This window comes from Triticum aestivum, chromosome 5B, assembly GCF_018294505.1.
Source record: "Triticum aestivum cultivar Chinese Spring chromosome 5B, IWGSC CS RefSeq v2.1, whole genome shotgun sequence".
NCBI classification, from domain to species: Eukaryota; Viridiplantae; Streptophyta; class Magnoliopsida; order Poales; family Poaceae; genus Triticum; species Triticum aestivum.
The window spans coordinates 399,637,056-399,647,985 of NC_057807.1; the positions used below are offsets into that span (position 1 = coordinate 399,637,056).

General features: G+C 50.3%; 3 protein-coding genes across 3 annotated transcripts; all 3 read left to right on the forward strand.

Annotated features, from left to right (window-relative positions):
- Positions 1-528: 528 nt before the first annotated feature.
- On the forward strand, positions 529-2,358 carry LOC123116222 (hydroxycinnamoyltransferase 4). Its single transcript, XM_044537210.1, has 2 exons — positions 529-969; positions 1,321-2,358. The coding sequence occupies exons 1-2, from the start codon at positions 550-552 to the stop codon at positions 2,215-2,217; spliced, it is 1,317 nt and encodes a 438-aa protein (XP_044393145.1). The 5' UTR covers positions 529-549; the 3' UTR covers positions 2,218-2,358.
- Positions 2,359-2,480: 122 nt separating this feature from the next.
- Positions 2,481-6,785, forward strand: LOC123116223 (uncharacterized). The gene is made up of 3 exons (XM_044537211.1): positions 2,481-2,724; positions 3,751-5,261; positions 5,875-6,785. Exons 1-3 carry the CDS (start codon positions 2,631-2,633, stop codon positions 6,391-6,393), a joined length of 2,124 nt encoding a protein of 707 aa, XP_044393146.1. The 5' UTR covers positions 2,481-2,630; the 3' UTR covers positions 6,394-6,785.
- A 334-nt stretch (positions 6,786-7,119) lies between these two features.
- Positions 7,120-9,919, forward strand: LOC123112081 (UBP1-associated proteins 1C). Its single transcript, XM_044533003.1, has 3 exons — positions 7,120-7,371; positions 7,750-7,988; positions 8,454-9,919. The coding sequence occupies exons 1-3, from the start codon at positions 7,296-7,298 to the stop codon at positions 9,528-9,530; spliced, it is 1,392 nt and encodes a 463-aa protein (XP_044388938.1). The 5' UTR covers positions 7,120-7,295; the 3' UTR covers positions 9,531-9,919.
- Positions 9,920-10,930: the final 1,011 nt, after the last annotated feature.

Consider the following 10,930-nt stretch of genomic DNA (forward strand, 5'->3'; position numbering starts at 1 on the left):
ACGTGGCTTGCGGCACACCGTACCTGACGAGAAAGGATTGGCTCGACCTCCACTTCGACCGAAAGTAGTTTAGTTGCTTAGTTTAGTTTGAATTTATGTTTTATGTTCGGTTGTGCAAAACTATCTATGTTTATGTTTGAACGCAATGCTACTTTCGGTTTAAATTGCTTTGAACTTGATCGAATTGAAGTTTACTCCGTTAAGTTAAAGGGATCGACTAGAAACAATCAAAAGTTAGTGGAGTATATATATTCAATAAGAATTTTACTCCGTAAATTTTTAGGAAATCGGATAGAGATGGCCTTATCACATGTGTCATGTGGTGGACAACCCATTGGTAAATCACTTCTTTGCATGCGCCACGATTTACTTTCGTCCACACCGTGATCCAACAATGGATGATGAGAAGCTCCTTTTTCGCAAGAGTTAATCATGGAAACTTGGGAACCCCCTCACCAAACTCACCATGAGACGCCTATAAAACCCAGACCCCCTCCATGGAGTCGCTGCACTTGCAACGGCCGCGCGCTGCACTTACTACACAGATCGATGGCCGTCCAAGTCGTGACGTCCGAGCTGGTCGCGCCGAGCGAGGCCACCCCGCGGCGCGCGCTCTGGCTGTCCAACCTCGACCTCGGCGCCAGGAACGGTTACTCCCCCACCGTCTACTTCTTCCGAGCGCCCGATCGCGGCGACGGCAAGGCCGAGTCCTTCTTCTCGGCCGGCGTCCTCAGGGCGGCGCTGGCCAGGGCGCTGGTCCCGTTCCACCCCTTCGCCGGACGCCTCGGCGCGGGCCGCCACGGCCGGGCGGAGATCGACTGCAACGACGAGGGCGCGCTCTTCGTCGTCGCGCGGTCCGAGGCCGCGCTCGACGACTTCGAGGGCTTCGCGCCGTCCAAGGCGATGCGCGACATGTTCGTGCCGCCGTATGACAACGCCGGCGCGGGCGCCCCGTTGCTCATGCTTCAGGTTTGCAGCATTCGCGTGTACTTAATCGATCATCTTCCTTACGTGCATGGCGTACTGTATTAGTGCAACTATATGGAAGTGGGAAGATTAGAAGACTGAATAGATTCTTTGAGATGAGAAAAAGACGGTCAAGGTCAAGCGCACCAACCACACTGGCTCCGTTTCATTTCATTCCGGTGACGTATAAGCACCGCAGTTTGAACTCCAAACATGCCAATTCTACAAGTTGATTAGCCTGTCGTATTTAATATTTCGATTACTAGTAGCGGTGGCTAACTAGCTTCACTCCTAGTAATGGTTAGCGCACCTAAACTGGTTATTATAACAGGCGACGTGTCGGCGTGAACGCAGGTCACCTTCTTCCGGTGCGGCGGCGTGGCGCTCGGCACGGCCATGCACCACTTCGTCATCGACGGCCGCAGCGCCTTCCACTTCATCCAGACGTGGGCCAGCATCGCCCGCGGGGACGCCAGCGCCACCGTGCTCCCGTCCCTCGACCGCACCCCGCTGCGCGCGCGCTCCCCGCCGACCGTCCACTTCGACCACAGCCGCGAGTATCGCCTCACCGCCCCCGCATCAACCGATCCTCCTGTCGCTGGCGGCGTCAAGCCGTCGTTGGAGTACGCCAGCGCCATCCTGCGCGTGACAGGCGCACAGGCCGCCGCTCTCCGTGCGCGCGCGGGCGCGCCCTGCGTGTCGACGTTCCGCGCGCTGGTGGCCCACGTCTGGCGCTGCGCGTGCGCGGCGCGCTCCCTGGCCCCCGACGCCGAGTCCCGCCTCTACACCATGATCGACATGCGCGCCCGCCTCTCCCCGCCGCTCCCGGACGCCTACTTCGGCAACGCGGTGGTGCGCACGTCGGTGTCCGCGAGGGTGGGCGACCTGCTGTCCGGCCCTCTCGGGTTCGGGGCGCGGCGGCTCCGCGCGGCGACGGGGCAGGGCGACGAGTACGCGCGGTCGGTGGTGGACTACCTGGAGACGGCGGACATGGGGGCGCTGCCGAGGAGCGGGCTGCCGGGGACGGACCTGCGGGTGATCAGCTGGATGGGGATGCCGTCGCACGACGCTGACTTTGGGTGGGGCGAGCCGGCGTTCCTGGCGCCGGCGCTCATGTTCTACCCGGGGTTCGTGTACCTGATGAGCTGCCCGGGCAAGGGCGGCGACGTGGCGGTGGCCGTTTCGCTGGAGCCGGATCGCTTGGCGAGGTTCAAGGAGCTATTCTTCGAGGAGATGGCCGCCATGGAGTGAGAGCCTCGCCGAAGCCATGATCGTGCTACGTCCACGTGATACGTGTAATGTGAAATGTGCAGGTGAAAGTATATAGTTGTAGTAATAACGATACAAATTCTACTCGTGTATAATCAGAATTTCATGCGAATAAAGGATCAAATTTACATGCAAAAGAACTGCCAGACCATGTGATCCATTTTTATTTTTTTCTGAGAGAGAAAACGTGATCCGAATTTGAGTAAGCAACGGGCCGGCCCAATCAACGGAGGGGCAGTTGCGCTGCGAGTTGGCAACCAATCTCGCGAACCAACGCGCTATCGGAGGGACGAGTCCGCCTTCCCCTCGGCGCCTCCGTCCCAAAACCAAAACTTCCCTCCACTTCAAACCAAACCCTAACCAAACCTCCGCCCCGGTTCTGGCATTGCATTGCAATGGAGTTCGCCTACCGAGGCCGAGCAACCGCCGCGGCCGACGGCGTCGGCGTCGGCGATGGCCGCCGCCTCCCCGATCCTCCGCCGCCGCACGGTAATGAGGCCCCGCCGGGTCCTCTCTCGTCCGGGACTGCCAAATCTCCTCTCTTTTCTTACGGTTGTTCCAATGTCTATAAGTGAATTTTTCTTCTGCTGAAATTCGTCCCTGACTGCACATTGTTATTTTTTTTTTGGCGAATCGCAAGGGAGGTTCGGGGATTAGCGTAAGATTGTTTTGGTAGAGTGTACAAATCTAAGAGAGGTTCGGGGATTAGCGTGAGATTGTTTTGGTAGAGTGTACAAATCTAAGAGAGGCAGATGATCATTTTCCGATTTAGTTATTGTTCACCCTAATTCTCAGATGATTTCATAAATTTGTTCATATACAGTTGTAAAAATATTCACTGTGATGTAATAATTGGTTCATCCTTACCCGCAAAATAAAAATAAAAATAAAAATTGGTTCATCCTGGGCAAAAGAGGAATGTAGTATTTGTTCTCAGAGTTGCAAAAAATTATGAAATCTTGCACATAGCGCAATGCCGGATCGACGGTTTTCGGCGTCTGAATGTGAACTAAGAAATTCTCCGACGAATGTGAATTAGCGAAATTGTACTTTTTTGGTAGAGAAATCGCTAAACGTTTGTGTCTGGACATATAAATCTTTGAAAACATTATTCACAAGTCTATGAATAGGCTATTATTTACCACTGCAGCGGTGCACGCCATGTCCCTAAACACTTTGCTCCGTCGGCAGTGATACCTTAAGCCCTATCACCCACAATGCTCTGCCCCACAATCCTGCCTGCGCCTGGGTCGTGTTCATTTTTGGGATTAAAAGTACTAACAAATCACTGCATACTATATTTAAGAGTGGCAGATCCTTCAAGAGATATCTCCAGAAATAAAAAACTTCCCTAATTTATAATGCCTATATTATGATGTGATGATCATAAATACTTTCTGATTATTTTGATGTTACAACATGTGATGCCATGAAAAAGAACATCATATGATGCACGGTTAGTACAATACTTTGGCCTTTTATAGTACTGATCGTTCTGTCATTGGCAACGGGAAGGCAATGATGCCGACTCACCACAGGCAGACATGGTGGCGCTGGTGTTCAGGAGGGAGCAGCTGCTGCACGAGCTCCACAAGGAGCGCATCCGCCACGATATGATCTTGTGCGAGCTTGCCCAAACAGAGCGCGCCATGACCGCGTGCTTAGCAGGGCTTGGCGCTTTGCATGGGTTGCCGTTGATGACTCCACGGGAAGAGGTGATGTACCGCACACCACGGTCAAGTGAGGAAGCTTCTTGGTGGTACAGGAGCCCCTCGGGGCAAGTGATACCTCCTGTTTACCCACACGTTGAACGGTCGCCGTCACCAGTGCCGCAGCGAAGGCCAGTCGATGATGCTGAGCAGCAAGAACGCGGCAGCTCCTCTACGCCAGTTGTAGCAACTCCTTCAGCGTTTCCTGAAGTGGAACTATTCCGGTCACTGAGCAAGGACCCTGCAGTGGAAGAAGCTTTGGTACCTGCTGCGACCAATGTTGTTGCCAAACCAGCAGAGCCAGCATTGCTGCGCAAGGAGGTGGCAATAGAGAGCCGTGCCGCTGTTGATCATGAACACGTAGCAGGATTGAAGCACAGACATGCCGTGCAGCTGATGGAGAATGGAATTCAGATAAGTGGACAGTTAAAGCGTGCAGCCATTGGTCAGGAAAGCAAAGCAGGATCGAAGGACAGCCATGCCGTGCAGCCGATGGAGAGTGGAATTCAGATAAGTCAACAGCTAAATCATGTAGCCATTGGTCAAGGAAGCAAAGCAGAAGCGAAGGACAGCCATCCTGTGCAGCTGATGGAGAGTGGAATTCAGATAAATGAACCGCTAAAGCGTGCATCCATTGGTCAAGGAAGCAAAGCAGAAGTGAAGGACAACCATGCAGTGCAGCTGATGGGAAGTGGAATCGAGAGAAGCAAACGGCTAAAGCGTACAGCCGTTGGCCGAGAAACCAAAGCAGAAGTGAAGGACAACCATGCCTTGCAGCTGATGGAGAGTGAACTTCAGAGAACTGAACAGCCAAATCTTGCAGCTGTTGGCAAGGAACAGGAAGCAGGATTGAAGGACGGCCATGCCGTCCAGCTGCTGGCGAGTGGAATTCAGATAAGCGAACAGCTAAATTGTGCGGCCGTTGGTCAGGAACGCATAGCAGAAGCGAAGGACAGTCATGCTGTGCAGCTGACGGAAAATAAAATACAGAGAAGTGAGCAACCCAAGCGTGAAATTTTTGGTCAGGAACGTGAAGCAGTAGCGAAGGATGGCCATGCCGTGAAGCTGACGGAGAATAGAATCCAGAGAAGTGAACAGCCAAAGGTCTTTGGTCAGCAGTGTGAAGCAGAAGAAAAGCATAGACATGCTGTAAACTTGATGGAGGAGAGTGGAATCCAGGGAAGTGAACAGCCAACGCCTGCAAAGCCTCCTATGAAAGATTGCATCGATGAGCGGAGGCAATTGCCCCACCAATATGCGCTGGCTGGCAAGGAGAAGTCCCCATTTAATGAGCAGAAGAGACCAGCGCTCAACGAGGTGAGTGAGTAGACCTTTTAATTTGTCCTTGTTTGTTTCTGCTTCCATTTGCTATTGGGGTGTTGCCAATATTTAAGTTTCGCAATTGCTTGCTTCACTAATATCTTCAGTGACGAACATGGCAAATGTTTTTCTCTTGGTCTTAATGAAACTGATACACAATCCTGGTAGCCACTTTGAACTACCCAATGGAATGTTCCGCGTTCGTTAATCAACATGTATGTGCTATATAGGAAATGTGAAACAGAAATGATACCAAATAGCTCACTAATCCCGTTTCAATAAAAATGTCAGTTTACTAATAGAAATGATACCAAAAAGCTCACTGATCCCGTTACTTTAGTTTGGCAAATTCTTTGGATATGCAACTTACTTTAGTTAGGCAAGCTCTTCGGACATGCAAACTTTTAGTTAGGCAAGTTCTTCAGATATTGAACTACTTTAGTTAGGCAAGTTCTTCAAGTATGCAACTTAATATATATTTTTACATCTTATCGTCAAAATTAATTATAGAACTTGATTGTAGTAGTAGTAGTATATGTACCTGAGATTACCTTCCTTGCTCACTAGTCTATTACTATACTAATGCTCTGTAATCTAAACAAACTTTCAGCCTAATATGCAAACCACGCCTAGTGGAGTGAAAAGGAGACCGGTTTTTGGACCGGTTGTGACAACTCCATCACCAAAGAGGCAGAAGCCACTTGAAGAATGGAATTGCACCCTCTGTCAAGTGAACCTTACCCGTGAAGAAGACTTGATGCAACACAAAGCAGGCGAACTACACCGGTTGAACCTTGCGGCATTGCGGTCCAGGCAGAAAGCATTTGGATTCGACTTGCGCAACCATCTCAAGGGCAGCAGCCACCAGGAAAGCGCGCAGGCCCTGCACACAGAAGCTGGGAGCCACCATCTCAAAGGGAGGAGCCATCAGGAGAGCGCACAGACCCGGAAGGCAGGAGGAGGCAACGAGGAGGGCAAGCACCGCAGGGGTACTGAAGCTCCGAGGAAGGAGTTTGTAAGCAAATTTCCCTTCTGCAAGCTCTGCAAAGTGCAGTACTCCAGCGAGAAGGTGAAGGAGTCGCATCTCGCCGGGAAGAAACACAGGGAGAACCTTCAGGCACGCCATTGAGAGGCAGCGGTTGCAGAGCAGCGGCGGTTCGTTGCGAAGTTGCGTGTTTATTGTACCATGGGTTAGTGTCTGATTAACATGTCAATCTGCAAATGTTAGCACGGTGCAGCTGCAACTTGACATGTCGGTGGCTGCACTGGAGTTCATTTGGTGAAGAATCTACGTGTTTATGTCCCTAGGTGTCAACATGTTCCATCCAGGTGTACATATTAGGTTTTATAGATCTTTTAGTTTTAGTTAAACTAGAAAGGAGTGGTTCCCTTTTTCACGTATTCGATAGAGAGCTGATTTCTCCGATTTCCAGTGCTGATCGACTGAGGGTTCTAAGATAGTAGCTGTAATTGAAGAAGAATCTACCTTGTGTAATTTGGTTTCGATTTCGTTTGAAATGTCGGCAGCAATCAAAGTGCCCGTGATTTTATTCGACAATTTGATCTGTACAGATACATGTGTAGTGAACAGGCAGTACTCCTTGGTCGGAAAAGAGCCATTGTTGCTTGATAAAGACGAGTAGGAGAGGGATGCTTATTTATTAGTACTGCAGGAGGAGATATCTTTGACTGGAGGAGATGGTAGAAACCTGCAGGAAATAGGACGGTGCCGTGTAAACAAGATCTCATTTATTCCAAGTTTGTCTACGACGCATCCATCCTCACCGTTGAAACTCGCTTCGGCATTTCGGCTCCGGTTTCCTTTGCGACTAAGCAAAACATCTTAAGCCGCCGCGATCGATCAATCATTCGTTGTGATCGGGACCAATTTGCCTTTTCACGCTCCTTTTCCTCGAACGCCCGCCCACTGCTGTTCTCCTCTCCCGAGCAGAGCCACCAACTCCGGCGGCTCGGCCTCAGGTTCCTCTCGCCGCGGCTGCTCTGCTACCACCGGGACCCCGGACCCGACCGATGGAGTTCTCCCGCCGCGGCCGAGCCACCGATGACGCCGGCGACGGCCAACGCTTCCCTGACCCTCCGCCGCATGGTAACCGTCAAGTCACTGTCACTCGTACCTTCTCCTCGGTTTTGGTTGTTTCAGTTTTCCTGGGTTCAGATGCAGGCCACTGCTTCGATTCCAAGCCAAGAACTCAGGAACCTCCACCGCTGGGAGTGGGATGCCTTTCTCTACAATTTATACTAGAGAACTATATTTCAGATCTGTTTGTGAGGCACAAGATAAAAGAATCGGACATAGTTTGTGCAATCTTACCGCCAAAAGAATAAAAAACACTTGCAAATGTAGTACAACTCTTCCATCGGCAGATCATATGTTGTAGAGCGGTTGTGCAAAGGGACGCGCTAGTGTAGAATTCTTGTCACGCTGACACATCTAATGGCCGCACAATGCTGCTGATGCACGCAGGAGACCCGATGCTGGTGATGAGGGACGCGCTGCTGTCACAGCTCCAGAAGGACCGCTTTCGCCAGGAGATCATCGTGGCCGAGCTGGCTAAGATAGAGCGTGCCATGGCCCTGCGCGCCGCCACTGGCGGCCAGCAGGCCACACCGGCACCAGCCGGCGAATGCTTGAAGACGTACGATGGTAACGCGGCTCGACAGAATGCAGCGTCTGATGAGCAGAGGCTGCCGGGCTCCAATGAGGTGAGGACATTGTCCATTTTGTACTCTTTACATATGTCCTCTGTTTTGTCTCGATATATTACAGGGTGCTGTTTACAATCATGAATCCCCTCAAACTCCAACCACTTATCTTGTGATCATAATTCACAATACCTGATAATTTGTTTAGCATGGCAAGTTTACTGCCCAAGTTCTTGATTTTAGTTTATGTTGTTATTTCTGTTTTGCTGATTTAGTTTTCTCTTTGGTTTTTCTGGTTGTTGCTGTAAGGCTGGTGCACGTTTTTGAAAGAAAAAAAATGTTTCCAAGATCACTTACTACTGGTCTGATCAAACTCCATGTAACTTGGTATAATAGCTTAACTGCTCTTACAAGTCAACTTGCCAATGGCCTATTAGAACTGCATGTAACTCAGTAGCAAGTCTGTTCTACTTGTTTTCATAGGCTCAGTCACTTACTAACGATCTTAGTTAAATTATCAAACAGGCTGTTCCAGAGACTAAGACTTCGGTCGCGGAGAAGTGGGAACTAACAGGAATAACCATACCAGTTAAGAAGCCCAAAACACCCATGAAATGGTGTTGCGCCATCTGTGAGGTGCAAGCAACCAGTGAGCAGAACTTGCTGCAGCATTATGCTGGGCAGAAGCACTTGTCAGCAACACTGGACCCAAGAGCTACAGCAAGTGGTCAGAAGGCGACAACGGCGGCAGAACCTTCTCTTGGTACAGAGCAGAAGAAAACCTCCTCAATAAAATGGAGTTGCAATACCTGCCAGGCAACTGGCTCGGGTCAATCGGGGTTGGAAGCGCACCTCAAGGGCAAAAGACACCAGCAGAACATCTCAGCCACATCCATGCCGAAGAACGGCGCGGCGGGGGAAGCAAAATCGCTTGGCATCAATGTGCCGAAGCGTTCAGAGAAGCCACCATCAGCCTGGAGCTGCAGCATTTGCCAAGCTATATGTACCAGCGAATCAGACTTGAACAGCCACCTGAGGGGCATAAGACACCAAGCAAAGGTTCAGTCCTTGCTTGAAGGCAAGAACATGGCAAGGAAAGAAAAACTGAATCCAGATTCAAGATGGGCCTGCAGAATTTGCCAAGCTCACTGTACTTGTGAATCAGACTTGGAGAACCATCTTGCAGGCAAGAGACACCAACTAAACATTCAGGTTTTAAGCGCGAAAACCAAGCAAGAGAAAAACAATGCACCACGAGTGGCCATGAGCCAAGAACCACCCTCGGAATGGCATTGCACAATGTGCGAGGCCGAATGTAACTCTAAATCTCAATTTGAGGATCATTGCAGAAGCAGCAGGCACCAACAGAAGATAGAGGAGGTACTCGGAAAAGGCAAGACCGTGAAAGTGAGCAGTCGTAAGGCTGCAAATGAACTACTTTCAGATTGCTCTACCAAGAAGAATGCGAACTCAGAAAAGTTGGAGAAACGGCAGATAGTATATTTCTGTGAGCAATGCAATTTGCAGTGTAATAGTGGTACAGCGCTGGCACATCATCGTGCTGGGAAGAAGCACCGGGAAAAGCTCGACGAAAAGAAATAAAAGATATATGTCAATCTGGGCATCTATGGCAAAGCCATGACAACATATTAGTGATACCAGCCTATAGATGACTCCGTGAGGAAGTGATCCAAACGCATTTGGATGAGGAGAGTTGCCATACAATCCCACCATCTGGGTTCAAGTCCTCAGGGATTTGGGTTCCTACTTATACCCTAAGGGCTTCCCTTACAAATTTTCTTTAAAAAAAATGATACCGTGATACGAGCCTCAAAGTTCAGCACACAACTGAGAGGTGGTTGCGTGGTACACTATGCCAGGTAGCAGCATTTCCTTGTATCGCATTTATCGCCCTTAGAGCAAGTATAATAAGGTGACGTAAGCGGGATGTAAGACTTTAAGTAATATATTTTGCTTAGTTGACAGAGAGATAAGAGGAGAGAGAAAAGAAGTAGGCTACAAACTAATAGCTGGCTGCAGCACGTACTCCTAGAGACTTTGTGAGAGAGGGAGATAGGCCATGTATGAATAAAGGCGCCGGTCAGCCCGGACGTTTGAGGACGGTTCGAGGCGTCCGACTGAGTCAACTTTTTATGACCTGTCAATGACTGGTCAGCCCGACCGAGTGTTTGAGATGGATTCTAGGCATCCAGTTATAGATGCGCTCAGCACTACACCACTAGTCCCAGAAGGCGCAGCTACCACTTGCTGTGTACTACACCATTCCTTTTTGAGGGCAAGAGTGCTAATAATTGTATATGTATAGAGTAATTACATGGATTACACCACTACCCTACCGTTCCCATGATTCATCCGGATCTGAGCGTTCCTTTTTTTTTTTGCATGGTAATATGTCTCTCATTCATATCATAAAGATTAAAGTACAAGTCACGTAAGGACCAACATGATAAAACTGAAAAAATAGCAGAACATCTCTGAGCTTGACACCAACGCCCATCACCTGCCTCCGGTACCACGATAGCAGCCACGGAAGAAAAGAAGAATGATGGATCGCCTCCTGACCCGAGCTCGTCTGACAAGTCAACGCAATAAGGCAGTCCTCCATCAATAGCACACTTCTTCCCTGTCGTGACACTGGCTCGCTGAACAGGCAACCTGCTCGCAGCATGCCAGCGACATCGCTACACCGGCTTGCAGAATGGCGGAGACCGTCGCAACACCTTGGAGGTCGTCGAAATACTCGCATCACAACGGCGACAGAGCATAGGGGCACCAACGCAACATCACTGCGCCATGGATGCAAACCGGCACCATCGCAACACCAGCTTGCCCCACGACATCGTCGTCGCAGCACTAGCGTGCAACACAACGACACCATCACAGCACCCGCTCGCATCACTGCAGGGGCCGTCGGAGCACCGGCTGGTATCACCAGGGGGGAGGGGCGTTGCAACAACGGCTTGCACCACGTCCGCTCGTAG

Bases quoted from the DNA above. Each gene is read 5' to 3' on its own strand.
- LOC123116223 (XM_044537211.1), top strand. From the start codon at position 2,631: ATGGAGTTCGCCTACCGAGGCCGAGCAACCGCCGCGGCCGACGGCGTC. The intron at 2,725-3,750 runs GTAATGAGGCCC...GGCAACGGGAAG, and splicing joins CGATCCTCCGCCGCCGCACG to GCAATGATGCCGACTCACCA. The intron at 5,262-5,874 runs GTGAGTGAGTAG...ACAAACTTTCAG, and splicing joins AGAGACCAGCGCTCAACGAG to CCTAATATGCAAACCACGCC.
- LOC123116222 (XM_044537210.1), top strand. From the start codon at position 550: ATGGCCGTCCAAGTCGTGACGTCCGAGCTGGTCGCGCCGAGCGAGGCC. The intron at 970-1,320 runs GTTTGCAGCATT...GCGTGAACGCAG, and splicing joins CCCCGTTGCTCATGCTTCAG to GTCACCTTCTTCCGGTGCGG.
- LOC123112081 (XM_044533003.1), top strand. From the start codon at position 7,296: ATGGAGTTCTCCCGCCGCGGCCGAGCCACCGATGACGCCGGCGACGGC. The intron at 7,372-7,749 runs GTAACCGTCAAG...TGATGCACGCAG, and splicing joins CCCTGACCCTCCGCCGCATG to GAGACCCGATGCTGGTGATG. The intron at 7,989-8,453 runs GTGAGGACATTG...ATTATCAAACAG, and splicing joins GGCTGCCGGGCTCCAATGAG to GCTGTTCCAGAGACTAAGAC.